General features: G+C 41.4%; 1 protein-coding gene across 1 annotated transcript in view; it reads left to right on the top strand.

Moving 5' to 3' along the window:
* The window catches only part of suclg2 (succinate-CoA ligase GDP-forming subunit beta), an 88678-nt gene extending 68073 nt beyond the window's left edge, over window positions 1–20605 (top strand). The window contains exons 10-11 of the mRNA XM_061069429.1: window positions 11158–11278; window positions 19601–20605. Coding sequence (XP_060925412.1) covers window positions 11158–11278; window positions 19601–19713 — 234 coding nt within the window. The 3' untranslated portion in view covers window positions 19714–20605. The remainder of the gene's footprint in view (window positions 1–11157; window positions 11279–19600) is intronic.
* The last annotated feature ends 3360 nt before the right edge of the window (window positions 20606–23965 follow it).

Genomic DNA, 23965 nt, shown 5'->3' with positions numbered 1-23965 from the left:
TATTTTATCATTGGAATGTCTGTATTTAATTATTATATATTACTGTGGGAATGTTTCACAACGTTAACCTCTCTAATATTAGAGCAGTGTAATACAATGCTAGATTTAACACTTTAAGACAGCAGTACATTCAAGATGAACTACAAAACCAAGCGCATCCTCACAAACATTTTCAGTTTAGCCCAAGGCAGCAAACAGTCAGTCTTAAATTCAAACTATGCGAAGATGAGAGCTTGTTTTTTTATGGGAATCATAATAATGTAAATGATGACTGGATGTTTTCCCAGAGTGTTGTCAGATTTTAGTTCACGGTTACTACACTATTTTTGAACCTGTCATATCGTGTCTTGATTAGTCGCACGACTTCCTCTTGAATCTGCCATTTGCCGATGTGTAACACCCCACAGAAATGAACTATATGTGAAAAGCTGAGGGCAGCTGAGACTGATGCATCAACACTGTGACAGCATATGGAGACTGAGTGGAGTATTGGCACTCATTCATTTTAATACATCGACTTTGTGTATTCTCTCATGGCAACTACAAACTCTGTCTCAGCTACATCCAGGAAGATAGTGATCCAAGTTATAAAAACACAGATTGCCTCAACAGTCAGAATCTCAGTTGACGTCTATTTACTATAGTCATTTTTCCAAACCATTAGCAACACGCCTGCTGAGCCATCTCCACCATTAGCAGCCACAATCAAGCTTGTGATGTGTTGTCAGCTTGAGTGTTCCTATGACAAGATGCAATGGTAAAACAGGCAAGGATGACAAGTTCACTGGTTTCTTGGGGACGTTTACTAAAGTGGTAAATAGCATTTTATGTCCCGTTACTGATTCACAATAAAGGTCTCTCTGTGGCTCAGCATCAGGCGAGGCAGTTTGACACAGGACATGGCATGGCATGGCTTTGAGAGGGGATTGTCACAGTTTGGCCTTGATCCATAACATATACACAGTTTTCCAGGACATCACATTTATCCCCTGAGATGGAGCTGTTGTCAAAATCCATATCTACATGTATTGGTAAGCCATGTGGCTAGAAACTCTTTAACTGGGCTTAGATTGGCCACTTAGCCTAATCCTGAGCTGGTGTAGACCAAATGACACAAACACAGAAAAAAACTAGCATTATAAGAACACAAACGGCTAAATCAGAAACTACCAATGATCTTTAAGATCTCCCTGCCGGAAAATGACACTAACATCTTCAAAATGTTAAATATGATGGCTACATGTGTTACTAGGCAAACCCCAAGTCCCAGTCATGTGACTGCAGCAAACACAGAAATGGTTATCCATCAGATTCCTTTGCTCGTATGCTGCATTTTCACAGAAAAATCCAACTAAAGGTTAAAAAAAAAGAGACAAATATTGTTGATATGAGGGAGACATAATACTCTCAGTCACAACACACTGCTCTACTTTTGTCTTTGATCACCATTTTAGAAAGTTTTTTTATTGGATTGGTATTATTTTGCCATTCAAACCAGTCAAAATTAAGTCAGTGGGAATGGATGGCAGTGACTGGCAAAAGACGAAGGATTGCAATCATTAAACACCACATGCTGTTTGGTTTTTATCTCCCAACTGTCAACACCAACTGGCCCAGACTGGAACAGACTTGAATCCACTTCAAACACCCATTATATTCAAATCATCAGTGGCCCAAATATTGTCAGATTTAGTTTGGCAGTGACTTAATCTCTCACCACAAACATGGCCCTGGTCATATTCTCATTGGGACCATGTCAAAGAAACTCGGACCATACTCTAACAAGATGGCTCATTCATAACACTGTCTACACATCCTCCAAGCCACCCTGTGCACCACCTCTTCACCCTAAACCCTATCTTCTTAACGTCTGAACCTCTCTTGGAATTTTATTATATGAAGAACCTTTCAGTTTTATAAGCATGCAAAGCCCATTGAATCATGGCATGTTATATTGTGCTACTCAAGTAAACCTGAAGCTCAGTGTGTAAAATACTGGCTTACTTATGACAGAGGACAGGTCCAGAATGGTTAGTTACACACAGCTTAGAGGCAGCTGACATGGCCCATGACCCTGTTGCTCCCTCACAAGAGAAGGCAAACCTGAAGGACCACCTCCAGGATCCGTGCTCTGGTCACATGGGTTCTGCCAGATCTCACCTTTCCTCATCTCTCTCCCTCTCTTCTACCTTACTGATGCCTTTGCACAAGCCTCTCTTGGCTGGAGGCAAAGTCATTCTTGCCTTTATTTCGTTTTCCTGGTGTCAGAGGGGCCAGGAGGTAGCTCAATGTTCATGTAGTACTGTTGGGCAGATGTGAGAAGACTAAAAGAGAGGTGAGTGTGACATATCGATGCACAGCAGGGTTCACACTGTAAAATAGCATAGTACCCCTCGTAGGATATGTGAACGCTGGTCTTATGTGGCTTTAAAAAGAATCACTAAAGCACTAAGCACAATTTCTAAACTGGATTGTGTATATTTGTCAAAACATTAAGTAAATGCAAAGGCCAGACCATGCAAATGGCGCATGTAAACATTAGTAAATTAGGTGTATGTACATTGTAAACTGAGTTTAGCGATCACATCTTTACGTCCTCCACGTGAAACCTCATCTCCACCAGGGATTGATCAGGCAGGTTTCCAGCTGCCTGTTGTGGTGGATGTTTTACCGTCAAGTGAAATTTCAGATGCCGCTGTCTGTCAAGAGGTGTCTACGCCAGTGACATGGCCCATCTTTGACATAATGCTCAGTCTGTCTCTCCACACTTCCAAGAAGGTTCTGTCATGCTTCAGCAGGCCAGATAATTATTTGCCTCTTATCCCTCTTTGCCAGGACCAATCCTAGCCCTCAATAGAAGCCAGAGACCGCACCACTTCCCATCACCTCTCTCTCCGTCTCTTTTATTCTCCATCTTCCCTCTTCCATCTGTTTCACTTCGCCTCACTCTCTGACTTCAAGAACCTCTTTTCCCTCAGTCGTCCTTTGTGTCATTCTCTTTCTAGTTCCGTATCCTCTCTAAGAATAGATTTGCACAGGCAAAATTTCTCCTCGGTTTGCCAGAGCAGATGCTCAAAGTAGTAAACGTCCCAGATTGCCATATAAGCATCTTTATTACATGGCTTGCATTACTCATTTGATCCTTCCTGCATGTGTGTCAAAGAATACATGACCCTGTGCTCTCCCTTCTATTCATAGCTTTATCGTGTTGAAAGAAAAACATATTTACACAGTGTGAGCTGTTCTCAAAGAATAAAATTATTCTATGAAACTACTAGCTCTACAAAGTTTGTATGAAGCTTTATCTTTTGTAATGGGTGATATAACGCGTTTTCTTCTTTTTTTGTCATCTATATTCAAACCAGTGTTAATTTTGGCAGCTATTTTTGATTTAGTCTTAGTCTTTAGACGAAAATGCATATTAGTTTTAGTCACATTTAGTCATTTTTATCCTTCTTAGTTTTAGTCTAGTTTTCGTCGACGAAAACTCAGAACATTTTAGTCTAGTTTTAGTCGACGAAAACTAATTACATTTTAGTCTAGTTTTAGTCACATTTAATAGCCACATTAAACTCCTTATCTTCCCTTCTCAGGTCCAGGGACCTCCTGTGTTGTGTCTACAACTGCGTACTAGTCTAGCTTTCAGTACTTAGGTTGTCCATTAGATATCCCTCCTATAGGTCTATAGCAGGGGTCGGCAACCTTTACTATCAAAAGAGCCATTTTGCCCCCTCATACCCCAAATATAATTTGTCTGGAGCCGCAAAACATATTTGATAACAAAGCTGATAACATTTTATATAAAGTTATACTATACTAATCTGTAGATTGTTGCATTTATGAAATTATAGAACAACAATAAAGAAAACATTTTATTTATTTTTACCTGTTACAACAAAGGGAAACACCAAATGCTTATGAAGAGGAGAAGAAAATACACAGGCAAGTGTAGGCCTACTTTGAAATAAATTAAACGCAGAACTATGTAGGGTTATTTGAGTCATCCCCATATTTGTGGGAAATGTATGAAATAAGAAGTACCTTATTTTGAAATAAATAAAAACATATAGCTGCAGCCTATATATTTTAGTTGGCGAAATGTGAAAACAAAAAGTGAAAGAAGATCAGACTGGAGGAAGACACAGAAACTGAAGCTCGGTAGAAACCAACTGCAGCCTCTGCTCTGGTCAAGAAGCTGCGGTGCTGATCTCAGCGCAGCTGAGACCAGAGAAACTCTGTGTTTTCACTGTTTCCATAGTTAAGAAGCAACCGGTGAGTCAGTGACCGACCTGCTCCATGTGAACGAGCTCTTATCTCACTGTGTCTCTCTGAGCGAGTGCGCGGCGGCAGGGGGCGGAGCCGCGGGACCGGAGCGCTATCTGGGACCACACACACACACAGACACACACACTCGCCACTCCGGGTACTTCATGACGGCCTGATACGATTATGTTTTTAAAAATTGTTGTGACTTAGTCAACCGCCAACATTTTCGTTTCGTCTCGTCTTGTTAACGAAAATTAAAATAGATTTCGTCATAGTTTTTATTTTCAAAGATCCGTTTTCGTTACGTCTTCGTCTCGTCTTAGTCATGGGAAAAGGGGCGTTAACGAATATTTTTCGTTATCGTCAACGAAATTAACACTGATTCAAACAAATCATCAATTCTCTGCACCGATAATTTGGTACCACTGCAATTTGAGTTAGTTACTTGTGAATTCAGGGATTCAACCAGTTTGTCAGGAGATCAAATGTACTGTATCTAGTTCTCACACCCCATTTAGCTGTCACATCACCTGAAATAAATCTCGGGAAGCCAAGTTCTGTACTGTCTGGTTTGAATACTAATTGATATTTAGCTGCAATGTCAAGACAAAAGTGTAAAGTAATCTAAAATATCACACTGACCATAGAAGGTAATCATGGACAGAAATAGAATAATTGTTTCTCGCCAGCAGCAGTCCAGTGATTCCAAGATGTCCGATTAGAGCCAGCAGGCCCTCCTTGATTTGGAAGCCTTGCATTTTAACCTGTGGCCCCAGGGCCGAGTGAAGGGCCCCCAGCAGATTGAAAACAAACAAGGCCTGCCAGCACAGGCTGTGACAGTACAGGCTGTCTCCAGTAGATAAGACGGAACAATAGCCCTTAATAGGACACAGAGAGACACACACCCATATCAATCCCTGCTTTTTTTCCATTCCTATCTGCTTGCTGGTAACAAAGGGAACAAGATGCTTTCCTCTTTCGTTCTCTCCTGCAGAAGATTAGCAGTGCTTAACAGGGGTATGGGCAGGAAAATGTGTATTTGAGTGATAATTCTGCAATGCACGCTCAACTCGTGAGCAAGACGCCTTACAGAATGAGACGGAACACAATGCCTTATTCCCCCTTTGGTTGAAACTTAGAGGAGAAAAGTACAGCATGTTTATTTATTATATATTTGTCTATGGAAAGAATATGAAGACTTTCTGAACATGAAATGTTGCTTTCCGTTGTTATCTTCATGTTTCATTCTGTTCAGATGACTATCAACGTATAATTTGCCGATAACGGTTCACATGTTTTGTCAAACATGAATGCAAGCCACATTTCATGAAAACATGAGGGGGTATATATACAGCAGTATAATTCGAGGCCACGTGAGCATGTCAAATTGTCTGGGTTACATTTCTTTTTGTCCTAAATGCAGTTAGTGGGGCGTATAATAGAAGGCAGAAAAGCCTGTTTCTCCTGTGAAGGCCCTTTTTTGACTTTGACGTAAAAAAGCCTTGGCAGGGTATCGCAATGCCGACAGCAACGATTGTATATTGTAAAATTTGATTCACCCAGGTAGAAAGCACTGGCTCATGCTGTAACACTGCCTGAAAGAACACACAAAGATCCTCTAAAAAGGGTAAGTTGGCATGGTGTACCTGATGCCTTTATGCTGAGCTCTGATGAATGAAATCCACCCTGCCGCCAGGTTAGCTCACCTGAAATGAATGCCTTTAAGGAAAAAGCCTGATATTGGTTCTGTGACAGGAGGTAAAATGCTACAGAGTGTGATGTTGGAGATTTTAGATGGATTGGAGTGTGCAATGCTATTTCATACCTTAAGGCTGGATTTCTGACATGCTGAGAGCTGAATGGAGCAGAGCAGAGTTGGCCTTTTGATTGTAAAAGGCTTCAAACCAAGGGGACTTACCTAAAATTGAGCTTCAATTCTTTCGGCTGGTTCTTACAGTTTTTCATTTTGTCATTTTAACCCTGTATAGACCAAAACGAAGGTATATATTTTATTACTATACCATAAAAGGACCAAAGCATGTATTGCATTCAAGAAATAGATGAGCCATACTCGAAGTGAGAACATAATAAGAAATATATTTCAACACATACGCTCTTTTACATTTTTTACATGTTTTTTCATTGTCATGTGTGGTGTCGCCGGTCTGGATCTGTGATTTTCATTTGGAACAGACAGAAGAGGTACAACTTTAAGACAAAACACCTGCTCATTTTGGTTGTTGGTTGGTGCAGGGTAAACGATGTCTCCTAGGCTGCACACTTGCTACTAAAACTAAACCTGAGAAACTATATTGAATAAGAAAACAAACTTCCAGCGAAATGCAACTCGGTTCTCAACACATCCATATTTCTATAAACTGCATTTACTTCTGTGCCAAGCAGCATAAATCATGCCTTATGTATCATTAATATACATCGGTGTCAATAGGAGATGCATGAATGGAAGAAATATGGTTCTTCCCAATAGAGGCAGAGTTGAAAAATGGGCTGCAGATAGAGGCAAGAATAGACTTCTATATTGAGGCAGCAAAAAGCCATCTAAATCTCTGCTGCCCCCCAGTGGGGACCAGCCAATTGTGTGTGTGTGTGTGTGTGCGCGTGTGTGTGAGAGAGAGAGAGAGAGAGCGGGAACCAGTTCAACCCTTCGTCTACCTAGTCGTCTTTTTGCAAAAACGCGGCATCTTGTAATGTATAATGATATATACATAATAAATGTTGAACTTTAGGAGCACTCTTACACTATTTATATATTGTAGAATACATTCTTCTCTCTCCACATTCCACTTTGCATGTGGTGATGGTTCAAGGATAAACCAGTAAATAGTTTTTGGTCTCTTTTGTGCATAACAGTTGTTATAGAGTTGTTATTCACGAAAATCAATATTGTAATGCTATTACAGTATTAAGCTATTTTAATCAATTGCAGATCAGTGATGTTCAGGCTAAAAGATGTGGTCAGACGTAATGACTGTGTACAAATTATTATGGCGGAAGCAGTAGTGTTGACTTTGTGCCTGTGCTATGAGCCACACCTGCACAGAGCAGTGGCTGTGGAGAAGCAAGCAACTCACACGTGTGCCCTCAGGCAGCAGAGAATATAGATTAATATACACACACATATAATGAACCGCAGATCGTACCTCACAGGCTGTCAGACAATTGTCACACATTTACTTCCACACCAATTAGATGGAAGAATATATTTCTGATATAATTGATTTCTTGAGAGTGGGAATGTAGCTTCTTTCGACAGCGCATTTTCTTCTATAGTGGGACTAACAGGTGAGTGTGTGTGTGTATCTAAAGTAAATCTGACTTCGCACCACGAAGCTGTGATCACCCACGGTCACACCTGCTGGGTTTGCCAGTGCAGGTCGCTCACATCAGTAGCTGCAGTTACATGCACATTTTTTTCATTCTGATTGAAGATTTCAGATCAACTTTTTACGTAGGATGAGATATAATAGGGTCTGATATTAACATGCACCAATGTATTTAATTGGAATCGCTGTGGGACACGTGCAGAAGTGATGAATACGTTAACACATTTCCAGCCACTTCTCTTTGGCATAATGAGACTTTTGAGAAAAATTTTTAACTGATCACTCTCCAGCCACTGGAGACGTTTAAAAAGTTAGTTTGTTTTGTTTCAAGCAGGAACATCTGTAAATCTGTCTGTAACTGTCTCTTATTCTGCTTTTTGCTGAAAAAAAGCTTGCTCCTCCTGTGCAAATGCTGTCGACATTTTTTACTCAATCATGTCAGTTGTGTGTTTTTGTGTTTCATCTTATCTGGCAAATAAATAAGATAAAAACTTAGTTCATGTTTGAAGATACTTAGGTGTGTTTTGAGAGGGGGATAAGAGTTTGTTTTTTTTATTCAGATATTTTTATTATTTTTATACATGTTTACAATTTATTCAGCCTGGAGGGATCTGAAGGGGGATGGAGAATGGATTGTTTTTTTGGGGGGGTTAGGTACGAGCTGGGTGAGACGGGGACAGGTAGGGGTTTCAGATATAGGGATGTGCTTTTGTATCCAACCCCTGTTCAACTTTTTCTTCACGTTCTTTGTGTTTGTCTTTTTTTTTCTCATTCATTTTTTGTGTCCTCAGTCCGCTCTGTCTCCTCCTCCACCACCTCACTGTCTTTGTTTTCCATCTTTTTATCTTTTTGAGTGTTGTTCTTCCCCGGTTTTACTTTTTGAATCTTCTTCTCCTCCAGTTCTTTTTGTACTATCTGAGCCAGCTTCTGTCACCTTCAGTGCATCACACCTGCTTTTCCACTTCTTCTTGACTCCTCTTTACTTCACTGTCTTTTGACTGAGGACGGCCAGCCAGCCTATGTACTCTTTTTTGCGAGCCAGCCTCTTTCTTATGACTGTTTTGGGGGAGCTTATTGCTCCATCTGCTGCCATCCATTTTCCAGCAGGTTAACATGCTCTATTAGAGCCTTGTTTTCCTCTGTGAGACATGAACTCTACGATAGCAGAGTAGAGAAAATCTCAGAGGCCCTGTACCTCAGCGTTTTGAGGGAACTGGTCAATGTACTGCAGCATGTCTGTTCTTCCTTGCCCCATGCGCAGCACTAAACTGCATTGACCCAAATGCCTGTAGTATATAACCACCATAAAGTATATTTTATTTTCTACTCTCCCTTTACCAGGATCTTTAAGTTAATCAGCTCCTGCATATGTCTACTGGGCAACCCAGTGGATGTGACCTATAAATGTCTAAAACACTGCTTAACATACAAAATATTTGAAATTACTCAGTTTTGTGAAATGCTTACAGCACTGAATAAAAATTGTGTGTTTTTAAATTGTTGCATTTAAATCTGATATATTTAAGACACATTTATCCATCGGAAATACTTCCTGTCCTTTCTCTCTACTCTTACCTCTGAATGTACACAAGTAAGAAGTGTGTCTATTCTTTCCAGCTGAAAGCTGCTGTAACAAAGTCCTACCCTATTATGTACTGCGTATTTATTTTTCCAACACCTAATTATTGAATCAAGGATTTGGCTCTGCTTCCCACTTTGAGACTTCAAGACACGAGAGGGAGGGCAACTGTCTATCTACTACAAATCATTCTCTCCCATTTTGTTCTATTACCACTTTTCGTGATCTGTGTTATCCTGCACATGTAATTTACTTTGGTAGGCTGTACACTGCCCAACAGTCGCCTTATGGAACTACATTTAAATTCACTAGATCCAGATTTTTATTTGATTTTGCACAAAAGTAGTTATTAGTATCCTAAACATAATTGCTATTTTATCCATTAAGATCTATTAATCCGAAAATTTAAAAAAAAAAAAAATTCAATCTCACAATCATAAAAAAAAAAAAAAAAAATTAAAAATAATTCCTGGATGCGAACCCTGATATAGATCTGTACCAAAGTTTAATGAGAACCCCTCATCGCCTCTTATTACTTGAAATCTGAATTTACCATGTAAACATCCTGGTTGTCCTCAGTTGCAATTTGCAGCTACTGCCTTACTCTCCTCTCTGTCTTTGCGAGCCTCATCCCATCCCAGAGAAGATGTATCAGCATGAAACAGTTCTCAGTGTTGACCCAACAGCTTGCTCAATTTCCTCGCACGGCGCCTGAATCTTTATGCCTTCTGCCTACGTCTGTGTTTGTTTTGGTGCTCTCTCCTGGTCTTGTGTCACTCTCTCTGCTGTTTGTAAGGAGATGCTCATTTGGATAGCATGTGGAGGACAATGTCATGGCTGTCGCTCTAATAGCTCTCCAAGTCCTTGATCTTCTCTCCCTGTAAACATCATTACCACACACTGAAAACATACACATTCACAGCAAGCCTGCATACACACACACGAACACACACGCACACAAGCTGCTCATCCAAATCGGCGCTAACAGATTAGCAGTGATTATAAACAAACATGGGGGATTAATCCTGTGTGCTCTCAGTCTACTTTTCCACGGAGCTAGCCAGGGTAATTACCAAGTGCTAGATTGTTAGTGTAACCGCACACACATACACACACACTGCCTGCTTCACTACCAAGTGATATCAGTTTCATACTTATTTTGTAAGAAAGTTGAAAATGTCTTTTACAAAGAAGCAGCAGATTAAGTGAACATAATACAAGTATTTAGGTTGTTTGGCACAGTTTCAAAAACGTAAAGGCACTCAGTTAGCTGTTTGAGAATTGTGGACTTACTTGAGAGAATGAGGTTGAGAACTGAAGACTTGACCTTCAGGCCACTGTGTGTGTACTTGATTCGGTTCTATGCTTGTAGGTAGCCGTATTATTTTTTTCAACACACAAGATATGTAAATCAGTTTTAAAGGCTAAATATGATGCATGGCTCAGCTACGTTAAAGGGTTTGAAAACCAGCCAGGTTTGCAGCTGCTGTTGTTTGTCCTGTCACCACTTCCCATTGAAATATTGCTTTATAATTTGGCTCCAGTGTTGCCTCTTTCTTCTGCTGCTGGCCTCTTCTCTTCAACAATGTTTTGCTTTATTCTGCCTCGGTTGTGACAGTGTTGTATCGCCTCGGGGTGCATAGCCTCTGGGTGCATGACCCATTGTACACAAGGTTGGTGGTGAGGCTGCTCCACTGGATGTTTTAGAGAGATTTCAGTCTTGAAACAGTTTTTGCACCAATGTAATAAAAGGTTGTACAACAATATTTGAAGAGATACTGCAAATGTCATTGACCGCTGTGTTATAAGTTCGGGGGTTCGTCCATTCGCCATAGTTATTTTTGGGACTGTGATTTTTAGCATCATAACCCTGTTCTGATATGCAGAATATTTAACCATCTTCTTATTATTGAATTTTCCTTTCGGCGACACATGTGTTAAATCCTTTCCTTTCTTCTTCTTTCACAGGTAGAGGCCATACTGGTCAACATCTTTGGTGGGATCGTCAACTGTGCCATCATCGCCAACGGCATCACCAAGGCTTGTCGAGAGCTGGAGCTGAAGGTGCCTCTGGTGGTCAGGCTTGAAGGTACGAGAACAACAGTACTTCATGTGTGCACTCACACGTACACACTCACACATGTAGGAATGTTATGTTAGCTGTTAAGTTGAGTTGAAGTGTGATGATTTATTTTAGCATGTAAGTACCAGACCTGTTTGGACTTGTTGCTTGTTGCTGGGATTATTGCGATGAATCCTGGGATATGTTGACCTGAGATGGATCCTTCTAGAGTCTGTGTTCCTTTGGGATGAAAGGATGCATTTTTCTGTTGTATTTGAAGGAGCCTTTAAAATCGAACAGCTTAGTTGCATCCCGTTCGGGCTTCAAGCACAGCCTCTGATGGAGGTCCCCCCCAATCTGAGACACAACAAGTCTCAAGACCAAGTGCGTCCTCAAATGGGTCTTTTTTCTATATCTCTTATTATCACTCTGACCTTCCTGACCTGTTTCGCCACCATAACGAATATGGCTACGGCATAAAAGCACAAGTCAATAATGACTCATTTGATGTTACTGAGGTGACAAATGTACATGATTTATTACCACTTAAGTGTTGCTGTCAGAGAGCAGGGTTAATGCTCCTCTTTCCCACCCTTCTTCAACATTTGGAGCCATTCTATTACAACTGCTGTTTTTCCTAGGTCCTATCCATCTTCTTTTGGTTCAGTGTCCCAGTCAGAACAGCAGTGAATTTCTCATACGTGTCATATTCTGCTGCACCCATCATTAGCGGCAGAAGAATACACTAGAGTCGACACTGATTGGCTCACCCCTCACCTGTAAATGCTAATGAAATGTGTGTGTGAGTGTGATGGCATCGGTGACTCCCAGAGTCAAGGGGCCAGTTGGTGGTTAGCTTAATTGTCAAGATCCTGCTGAGTGGTGTGTCCAAAGCATAGAAAAGGGGGAGGTTTGTGTGTGTGTTTGTGTGTGTGTGTGTGTGTGTGTGTGTGTGTGTGTGTGTGTGTGTGTGTGTGTGTGTGTGTGTGTGTGTGTGTGTGTGTGTGTGTGTGTGTGTGTGTGTGTGTGTGTGTGTGTGTGTGTGTGTGTGTGTGTGTGTGTGTGTGTGTGTGTGTGTGTGTCAGCTCTCGGCAGTTATTACTCCACGTCCTCACTGCTAATATGGTTTGTAGGTCAGGTCGTGGAAGCTGCTTCTGTGCAGCTGAGGTAAAGTAGTGTAGGATGAATGTTGTTGTTCAGAGCTCAATAGAGTGGGAAAAGTTAGGTTGTCAGATTCACTTTTCATTTTAAAGTTAGGGAGGGTGTGAACAAACTCAATGTGCATCTCTGTCTGACTAAGGCCGACGCAAAACACATCCCTATAAGCAGCATACAGTCCAATAGATATGAAGCAGCTACTAATGCAACACAGTTTAGGCCCATTGTGATGCAGTGCAATTCACCATAGATGGATTCAACAAAATGCAATACAACGAGATACTATGCAATGCGAGCAAATGTGATGGCAGGCAAGCTGATATGGAACAGTTTTATTCTATTTCATTAGCAGACAGCAAATCCTAAATTAACTTTAAAAACAGGCATTTGTACTTAAAATATCTATCTCTCAAAGTAGATTCATTAAAAAGTATATATTGAATATGTATACAGAAATATGAACTATTTAACATTTCAGGTGTGGTGGAAGTTAAATTATTATAAGGGTGTTTAGGATTCAAACCCTCAGAAAGTCACAACACAATAAAAAAAGAACTGGGAGCAAGTTGTAGTATGTGAGTTGTGTTTTTGTTAACTAGCACCTGCAAATAATTATGAATTCATTATAAATGTATGATCCTGATGGCAAGGAAGTGAAGTTGTGCCAGTTGTGAGGCCAATAAAGGATTATGTTTTGACAGTGATCAGCATCATTTTTCAAAGTGTGATGTTCAAACACTCGAGGTGCAAAATATGTAACTGTGAAATCTATAGCCACCTCTTTGTCCTCATGTTGCTTATTGAGCACACAGCTAAACATAGAGTAGTGTGAGGTGAGTGCACCACTGCTGTTATGTGTCACTGTAGAACAGATTCTATTGGCAATTATAACAGGACCTTTATTAGTCACCGCACATTTCTCATACTAGACCATGTAATTCAACCTGACTCGCAGAAAGGCTGCGTCCAGAGGGTCACTGCTGGTGGTCGGGCAAACCACATTTTCCTGGCCCGGTTCTAATCCAAGCTTTAGCTGTGGGTCATTACATCCTGGGCTGCAGTCTCGTGGAGTAGATTGGTTCAGAATCAATCAGCTCAGCTTGCAAGGCTGAGTGCAGGGCAGCAAGAACGGCCGAGCGCTCTTCAACGGGATCAGGATGGATTAACTGGCACACTTTTAATTGGGGAGGCTCTTTTCAAATGCCCGGGCTGATTACATTTGGGTCATCCCTTGTCAAATCAACAGAGGCATCCTGACTGACCATCTTGGATTTGCTTCATACTAACTAATGTCATTGTGCCCAGCAATTAAATTCAGCTCGTATCTTCTTCAGATATGGAGGCTTTTTAAAATGGGTTGTTGACCTGAGAAATGAGTTTGCCAAAAAAAATTGCTCCATAATTTCCAAGTCATTACTTTAGTATAGTTTTGTTTATGTTGTTAATGTTGCAGTCAAATGTTCTACATCATTAAAACTCTCTAACTTGTTTAGCCTATAGTTTTATATTTACTCTGACTGATCCACATTAAAATGTTATATACAAACGGGATTCATATCCACTCGGTGCATGTCTGAAAGAATACAACATTTTGGATTCATGAAGCATTAAAATGAACACACACCTATATTTCAATGTTATATTGCCCAGTATGACTAATTCTATCCTCGAAACAGTCATTCCACTGGAAATAGCATATTTTAAATCTCACATACAATAAGAAGTTAGAACATTGAACCAAACTTGCTTTGTAAACTTGTATTTATATAGCCACATGCTTCTATCCCTTGTGTTTCTATCTCTGCACATTCCCTTATTCTTTTTAGCAACACAGACCAAGACATGTCAAACACTCAGGCACATAAGGGAAACAGTGAGTCAATGACATGCTATTAAACGCAATAAACATGTCTTATAGATGCTTATTGGGTTTAATTAGTTATATGTATTAAGTCTTGGTTGTGGCCTGACAGTCTACAGACGTGTCCATCCACTGTAAATTGACGCAACATTTCAAGAACAGACAGGAAATGTAGACACTTGCCCCCAGACTTGTTTAAGGTTTGATAAGGAGAGATCCCTGAGGAAGTACTGCACTGCCCCCTTTGGCCACAGTGTGAACATGGGCGTACTTCACTGTTCTCTGAAGATGCTGTCATACACTGAGGAGAGGAAATAAAAAAATTAATACATAGCCCAGGTGACTGCATTCACTTAACTCTGCTCCCCAGCCTATTGATTTACTGAGCCGTCTCAACAGTGTCTTTTCTACCAGGAGGCTGATTTCTCCCTAAAACGAGATATGGCCATATTTTCCTCCCTGTAATTACAAGCAGATACAAGATCCTCATGTAAGATTGAAATGTCTCATCAGTACTGACTCTGTTACTACATTAAACTTTATTAGGCATTGGCTGCAGCCGTATACACACAAACAGACACACACATAAAAATACACACTGTATTTTAGTCTAAATTTAACAAAGGGTTTCTATCGTCTTTGTGACTCATGAGAATGAAAGCTTCACATTCACAAATTCCTAAAGCGGTTATGTCATTTGTTAACACGAGTTTCTTTAGTTAACACTGATGGAAAGCTATATGAAGTGTATAAACTGTTGCTGTTTAAATCCAATATAGTCTAATATAATGTGCGTCACTCTAAACAACAGTCTAGACAGCGTACGAAACATGAAAACTCTGATTAATGAATGGCTAGCACATCAAAAGAGAAAAAAACATCTGCACTGTTTAGGCGTCTCCTGCTCTGCGTGCAAATGAGAAGCATTTGATGTTTGACACACAGGATGAGGGAGGGAGGAGCAGGCCTCATCCATTTTTGGCTGTGAAGGAAAAACACTCACTGTTTGCTGCTGATTATCGTTAGGATTAATAATCAAAGTCAGAACGAGAAACTGTTTTTAAACCAATTATTTGAGGTAACTGGGGTTGCATCTTTTTCTCCTCCAGGGTATGAAGTGATATGATGGACCGTTTTTAATTTGAATTTTTATCTATATCAGCCGTTGTAATCATCTAGGTCTTCATCAGGTAATCTATCTTCTATCAGACTAGTTTGGAGTCAGTGTTGGTATAAAAAAAACAATAGATAAAGAATTACAGTAATGGAGCTAAAAAGTCAACTGTTTTAAACTAACTTCATTAGCTGCCACACTGCACTGATCAACAAAATGAAAACTAACTATGCAAATTTAAACTGGCCAAAAATATTACCAATTAAATTGATATAAATATAGAGCTAATTAGAAAGTCAAATTAATTATGATTTGCCTTTTTTCTCTCAATCTAATGAAACATCTTTTGCACAGGTCCTGCACTCAAGGCTAGTCTAAGGCTACATCAGCTCTACTACATTTGAAAATGCATCAAATCTACTTGCTGATTGGGTTTTTTTCAGTCATTTTCAGCCTTCACTGATTTGTCAGGTACAAATCACATGATCACCTTGGCTACCAGTGATGAACGCAACATGGATAACTAATTACAATCGCTATTTATCTCATTGTCTTTGCTAACAGATGTTGTGCAGTCAAATTCTGCATTTTACAATGATGCCAACTGCTTTCATGTGTAGGAGACAAGCTACTTTTGAGGGAATCTGTGATAATTTCTAAGTCTGGATACCCATGCCTTCCTGTTTATGTCTGCATGCACGCATGTCCAGTGCTTGAGAGCGCTCACATGATTCGCCTTTTCAGGGACGCTAGAATGGGTTGTTTAGTTTAGTAGTATGTCAGCAAAATGACTCTGCAATGTTAATAACATAACAATATGTGGTTAAAGTTTACTAACATTAGCAAACATTGGCTTTTAGTTAGAAGACCGATTAAAATCGGTCAAGAGTTGAAATACCTCTAGTGTGCACCAGCCCTAAAGGCCGGCGCATGCTTCTGCGTTTTCACGGGAACGGAGACGCAAGAGCCCTTCCGGGCCCCTCACGGCCCTTCCTATGTCCTTACGTGCGTCGACTAATTTTTCTAACTAGACGGCAAAGCCCCGCAAGCGTCACCCGGCCGCGAGGGCTGTGATTGGTCTGCTGACTACATCATTTCCGGAGTCGCATTTCCGGTTCATGCCCGGAAACCACGGAAGATTTAGAAGAACGAATATGGACCAGATAGAAGAGCACTTGGCAGAAGAGATCCGACACTATGTCCACTAGTATAACCCGTCACTAACCGGCGGTATTTTTCCGCCAGAAAAAGGCTCTGAGGAGCCTCCGTGGCGATGTAAATAAATCGCTCTTCTTCGTGCAACACACGAAGAAGAGCCGACTTCGACAAAAAACATTACTGCGCCTAGTGTTCTAGCGGGGAATTGCATGGCAACACGCGCAACGGTTGGAGAACCATGAATGACAACGAGTCCTGCATTACAGCTGCGTGCCTGCGGGCCCCTGACGACGCAGAAGCATGCGCCGGCCTTAAGTTATTAAGCTTTGCATCCTTTCCTTTCATAGGATACACATACACATATACACATATAATGGCAGAGTCCATGTCAGACTCTCTTCAGACTTGACCTTGTTCAGACAAGGTTCAATTCGTCACTATTTGACAAACTGCAGCATCGACACAAATTCCTCGAGCTTAACTCTCTGGCTCAGCCCCAAACCCCATTATCCTGTTGAAGTATGGTGGCCTGCAATTGACGAACACATTAAAGTGACATTTAACAATGGTCACAAGTCAGCTTGCTAATAAGAGCAGAGATCCAACAGAAATGTTGGTGGCAATACATCACTGATCACTCATCACTGAGCGCTGCCTGGTCTCTTGTTTTGGCCAGAAGTATGACGTCCAGAGATCCAACCTGCTTTAGGGATAAACAAATCAGTGGTACTGATGAATAACCCTGTTTAGCCCTGGAGATTTTTTATCTATTATGCTTGTACTTTTTAAGGCCTTTTTTTTCTTTTTACATTTAATTCGCTTGAATTTCACATAAAAATAAAAGGTGTTTTGCGAGCCTTTTCATTACGTTATACGTTATGTCCCTACTGAGGCTGTGAGTAGGTCTCTGGCAGCACCTAGTGGTTGCAGGTGAACACACACATTCATATGCTGGGCATACTCTACACTCACACTAACACGCACACCCACCCACACACAAGCACACACACATAGTGGTGCTGTATCCAGCTGGGCTGTGTCCTTGCCTCTGCTGCTGTGAGCTATCAGTGCTCCCTACTGCTCACAGCGGAACTGCAGTCAGCTCTCACACACACACAAACACACACACACACACACACACATGCATTGCATCTCTTCTTTCTCCCTCCCACAGAGGTGTGAGTCCCTCGTACACCACATAGAAAACACAGGTAACATGAATGCAGTATTGTATGAGCAGTGCCAAAAACACTTTATCTGCTCATGAATATATATGGGATGAAAACATATATAAACTGCATGTGTTGTTCATTTTCTTTCAGTGTGCGTTTTTGTCTTTTCAGATTATCTTTTTGCATTATGTATCAGCTGTGGATATCTCCTGTTGTTTCAACTTTCTTGTACAGTAACTTTGTTTCAGTCGTCTGAGACGGTGTCAGTGTCAGTGTGATAATATGGATCTGTAAATCCTGACAAAGCTCACTGCTCCGCCTGAATCATGTAAATCAAACAACACTGCCCCTCTCTCCTGACTCAGCAACAACAGCGTCAATTAAGACTATAGATTTCTGTGTGCGCCCACACACACAGATAGAAAATATTCTGTGCAACCTGATGAGAAAATGTCCTCGGACACTCAATCCCCTGACTGCGTGCCAGAGCAAGGTCTCTTCCTGCTCCTATTCTAATTAATTACATTGCAGCATTGATTGTTTGGAGTGTGATGCTGCAGAAATGTGTTTGGAATGACTTATTATCTGGCTGGACAAAAGAGATGAAATATTAGGCGTTAAGTGGCACTGGTAATAGAATTCCTCATGAAAAGTCTATTGATCAGGTTGGTCGGGCCTCCGGAGAATTCCCACATCATGCAGTCTTAATTACACGCCAGCTAGAGGAGCTAAGGTCAACCTGGAAGTGTCAAAGCATGCACGTGCACACACACACACACACAATTACACTCATACCTCCACTCATTTAACACAGATTCAGTGAGAGTGTGTGCAGAGAGACAGTAAAGCCCATATCACATCACACATTTTAGGCGTAAACATACAGTAAATATTGATCTTGTTTGTTGGGCTGCAGCTAATGAGCTTTAAAATTTTAGATTAATCTGCAGAATATTTTTCTCAGTCAATGTTTCAGTCACATGAGAAGTTTTCAGAACCTTTGGAGACTTTTTCAAATGTCTTGTTCTGTTCGGCCAACACAAGATATATTACGTTTAATGATAAAACCATGTATATGTATATGGTGGATCTTTCTGAGAGCTTTGAAAAAAAAGGCAGATTCCTTAAGGCAGTCTTCCTTTATATGCAGGAAAAAAAGACTGGGAGGTAATTAGAAAAAGAAAATGAACAAATGGTCTCCGCAGCAAACACTAAAGGCTCTTTTCTTAGAGACCATATTCATGTGTAATACGATATAAACAGCTGACTTTTGCCGTTAAAGCAGCAGGGGGTCTTTATCTGCTTCAGTTGACCTTCTGCTCCCTCGCTCTCTTTTTCTCATTCACACACTCCGCCAATTGTCCTCTCGCGTCATGTGTCCTTCCGTCCGATGTGGCGCCCCCTGCCCTGTGTTGTGACAGGCTTGTCAGGCTTGTGTTAGGCTGCGCAGTGTGCAGCGCTGGGAGGAAGCCAGTTCACTGTGTCGAGCCACAGGGCTGAGCAGAGTGTCTCCTGGTCTCTCTGCTTGGTCGCAGGTCTATCAGGGCACAGGCCCCACCGCACCATCCAGCACCTGCTTCCCCTGACCTCTGTACAACCAGTGGCGTACACACACACACCATTCACAAATTGTCCTTCTGCCTCGTTGATGCCGTTCATAGAGAAAGCCGCCTTTGGATCAGCAGTTGAATTTGCCACCACTCACCCATAGCTCCATCCATCTGTCGCGAGTGCGGATTGATTCCTCCAAAGGAACTCTTCGTCTTTCACACAGAGCGGTTTTTAACATCAGTGCAGATGGGAGACTGCGTTCGACCTCGTTAGGCCTGTTTTTTTTCTTTGTCAGTTTCCTGTTGTAACGGGCTTTTCTTTTCTCTTTCTGCCAGGGACCAACGTTCAGGAGGCCAAGAGGATCCTGAACGAGAGCGGCCTGCCCATCACAGCAGCTGAGAACCTGGACGACGCCGCCAAGAAAGCAGTGGCTGCCATCCAAAAATAGAAATGCCTCAGTGTAACCTCAGTGCACTCTTCACACCATTACTTACCTTCATTACAGCCTCAGATCATCAGCTCTTTTGTTCGGCAGACCTCCGTAACTTTAGCCTTCACTTTTTCTTTATCGCCACCTCTCAAATCATAATTTCTGTTGCCATATCACAGGTTCTAAGGTGCTGTATCACCTCGGTGTCGCCCTTATCTTCCCCGTGCAGTGCCAATTAGCTGCTTTTAACTTAAATGTGTTTCAATTCAGATAAATAACTCTGTCACTTTCAGGCTTGTGATTATCATAAAGTTGGAACTTATCTCATCAAAGAACATCATAAAGCTTTACCGTCCTCTACCAGAGATTAGACTGGGCCAAACACTTTGTGCATTCCGTTTTCCCGAGGTGAAAGACGTGGCTTTCTCTCTGCGTATTATGGCATTTGTGTGGAATATTAATTAAGAGAGGCATTTTCCATTATCAACTCCCCTGCTCCGTTAAAAGAAGAACCCGACTGACGGACAGCCCGCTCATGAGACGTGAAATCGTTTGATGGCTCTCAGCAAAAATGGATTGAAGCAGTTGACTTTTATTGTTCATGTGGGTCCACGTCTGTTAATCCATCCAATGCCTTATCTGTGCCACAAACCAGGTGGAAGAAATGCCTGTGAATTTTGTAAAGTGCTACTTCACTCTGATACAAAGTGTGTTCACTGCTGCCTGTTCCATGAAGGCTAGAGGGTTTTGTAAACTGTGCTGCCAGCGAAGGTTTCAGACTGAGGGGTGGAGAAAAAATAATCAAATATATAAAAGTTATTTTTATCATGAATGTATATCGATAGAATATCTTGGATACAGTGTAAAAACTGTGTATATAATTTGAGAGATTAAAAACAATAATTCAGAATGAATGTTGTGTTTATTTTTTCCCTTCCACATCAGAATGACCAGGGGAAAAAGACAGAAACGGACTGAAGAGGGGAAATTAATGATTGTTAATCAGTGTGGGAAAGTGAACCCTCAGCAGTTATACACCTCTGAGCAAAGGAAACACTGGCATCATGCGTGTTTGTCTGAGAAACAATGATCCCTCTATAAATTAATTTCCATCAATCTCATCATAATCATCTACGATAAGGTTGCAATCGGTTTCATAATCAACAGACAATTTAGTTTTGTTTGAAACAAAGTTTGTTTTAATAGACCAGGCCATGTGGATTAATCTGCATTTGTTTGAAACATTTCCACCGAGCTCAAAGAACTCATCATGTATAGGATACACGCAAAATATGCTCTACAGAATATTATATAATTTACACCATTGTCCTCAGTGCCTTGCTTCTTCATCTGCAGATTAGCACACACACTTTAACTCCTCGATCGCCCACCTTCAAGTGTACGTCATCCCAGGAGAGAAGAGTGACTGTCCTTCAAAGCCTGTGTGCAAGTGCTATGGAGAGAGAGGGAGAGTTGAATGAGACCTCTTCCTGTCAGACACACTGACTGTGTGATGGATTATCTGTCAGGCAATCTGAGAGGACGCCCAGGATCTACTGCCACCTCCACGAAATACACACACACACACTTTTCTTTCCCTCCTGTTTGCACCAAAGAGAAACCCTCTGTCTCAAACTGAGCTCGACTCTCAAACTCCAACCAACTTGTTTTTCTTTTGGACAAATTCAAGGGGACTCCAGTCAGACCCTGTTGTACTCGCTGCCACCCAACTCTGTTTCTGTATGAACTGCCAACCTTGACAAAAAAGTAACGCCATTTATTAGGAGAAAATGTATTTATTTGTAATGTTTTAATTTCTAGCGTCACTATCACCAAGAGTCATCTGAAGACACGAACTCCGAGGTCTGTGTCTCTTATCCGCACCGTGCCCACCGGCCGAGCCGTAGCAATGGGCTGAAGGGTTCGATAATTGCTTTATTTCATGCTCTTCCCTCTGTGTGTCAGAAATATCCCCGCTGATGGATTGGACGGAGGAATTTAAGGCTTGTTAAAGCAGGCTTCTCGGGCCCTGATATTGTTTAATTCAGTGTCAAGCTGGAGGTCACAATAAAGTGTGCACACTGATTTACTGGGCAAAATTAGTGCCGCTCCTTCATATAAATATAGATGAGGGGGAGAGAAGCTTTGGAGGTCAGCCTGAAGACTTCCATCATGTCGCCCGCTGCTCATAACTCGGCTAATACCTCCGGAGGTGACGAGGAGTTGTTTTAAACCCCCCTCTGGGCAGGCCCCTCCTTTAATTAAGCTGAATTATTATGCCAGGCGACTTTTATTTTTCACCCTTGGTGCCTCACTTTGTTTGTCTCTGTAATTGTCCATTTTGCTTCCTCCAAACGTGTCAGGTTCTTTTTATACGGCTCGGAATGGATGTCAAAACGGTAATTGCCACTTTATGAAGCTGCCTTCAGTGTTTAAGTGCGCTAGCAGAGTCGGTGCTTGTGAAAAAGCGTTTTTCAGACAACAGGGTCAAGGCCGTCTCTCAGGAAGTGTTGGATATTTATTGAGTAATTTGGAAGCAACAACTATGAACATATTAGTTCATAAAAAAAAGCAATAGCAGTATGAATTGGCTTGGGAGATTGTACTTCATCTTTCAGGGACAAGGGGTTGCTCAATATTTACAATTTTCTGCAAGCGCCCGACGTCAACCAGTGGGCCGACCGATAAGGGCCACGAGCATGTGTGTGCGCACGTGTGTGATCGATTCTCTGCTGAGCTGTTGGAAGCAGTAGAAAACGTCAAGAGTGAAGTAGGAGAGGAGTCTGTCGACGGCAGCGCTCTGTTACTGCAGTTGCGGTCCTCAGCTTTGGCCTTGGCTCGCGGAGGAGCAGAAAAATCCATTTCCCTCTCTCCAAACTCTCGTGCGTGTGTCTGTAATTGAAGGACTCGGAATCGATTTAAATTACCTCGGCCGTCTCCAGAAATTGAGCGAGGTGGAGGCAGATTTAAAAAAGTTGCAATAAGCAAACACACCTCCCGGATCGTCCACTTTCCATGACAATCGCTTGTTTTCGAGCTGCTCGCACAATCAATACAATTTTGAGGCTCTCAATTTAGTTTTCCAGTGCAAAGTTGGAACACACAAGTTTGCTAAGAAATCATGATGGGGGTGTTTCCAGCAGATTATATTAGTTTCCCCATCATTCTTCTCATCAGTTGGACTTTCAGTTGTCCTATACCTCCCTCAGTAACAACACTCTTTTCCCTTAAGTTCTGTCCACATTACTTTGCACCTCCCATCTCTCACTTTGGGCTTTTTTCCTTCCTTCTTTAATTAATTTGTCTCATCCATTCCATTTGTATATAAATCATTCTCCTTCTTCGTCTACTTTCATGACCTACACTATATTATTCAGCTTCAATTCATGCCATCTCTCCATTTTTGTATTTAAAGTGAAGGAAGTTCATTTATAATATTTTCCTCTGTCAGGCTTTCACTCATGCTTTTCCTTGGGGCACTTTTCATGTTCTTACTGTTTTGCTTCTGTCTGTACTTCTTAAAACTTCCATCTCTCCACGCTTCCCTCTTTCACTCATCTGTTCTTGTTTCCCTCGTGCATTTATGAGTCTCTGTTTTCCTTCATTTCATCATCCCTTCTTTACTGTCAGCATTTCTTACCTGAATACTCAAGGAAGGAAGGAAGAAAGGAAACAGTCATTTCAAAAGCATCACTCCATCCATGATCCAACCCTTTTTATTTTGTCATCCCATCTCTCCACGATGTTTCCTTCTCTCCTGCCACACCTCTGCCCTTTCTATCCATTTATTACTTCAGCCATTGTGCTTCCTTTCATCACTTCTTCCTTCCTCTCTTCCTTTACCTCTGTCAAATCCTCATTATCCCTCACTGTTCTTACTCTCTTGCTTCCGTGCAGCCCTGTTTCCTTCCTTTACTTCACACCTTAATATACCATTTGAGTCGGCTTTTTGTGTACATTATTCCTTTTATCTATGCAGATTTTTTCCTGATTCATTCCTTCCTTCCTTCCTTCCTTCCTTCCTTCCTTCCTTCCTTCCTTCCTTCCTTCCTTCCTTCCTTCCTTCCTTCCTTCCTTCCTTCCTTCCTTCCTTCCTTCCTTCCTTCCTTCCTCCCCTCCTGACTTCTTCCTCAGTAAAGTCTTTTTAGAAAACTAATAGCGACCATAAGGAAAGTGAGGATGAAAACATCTAACTCTCAGTCAATTTTTCATTTTGCTTAGCTGCAGGATAATCTTTTTGCTTCTGTTGTTTTTGGCCGGATGCCCACGG

This window comes from Limanda limanda, chromosome 4 (assembly GCF_963576545.1).
Source record: "Limanda limanda chromosome 4, fLimLim1.1, whole genome shotgun sequence".
Classification (NCBI taxonomy): Eukaryota; Metazoa; Chordata; class Actinopteri; order Pleuronectiformes; family Pleuronectidae; genus Limanda; species Limanda limanda.
This window is presented reverse-complemented; position numbering and strand designations above follow the sequence as displayed.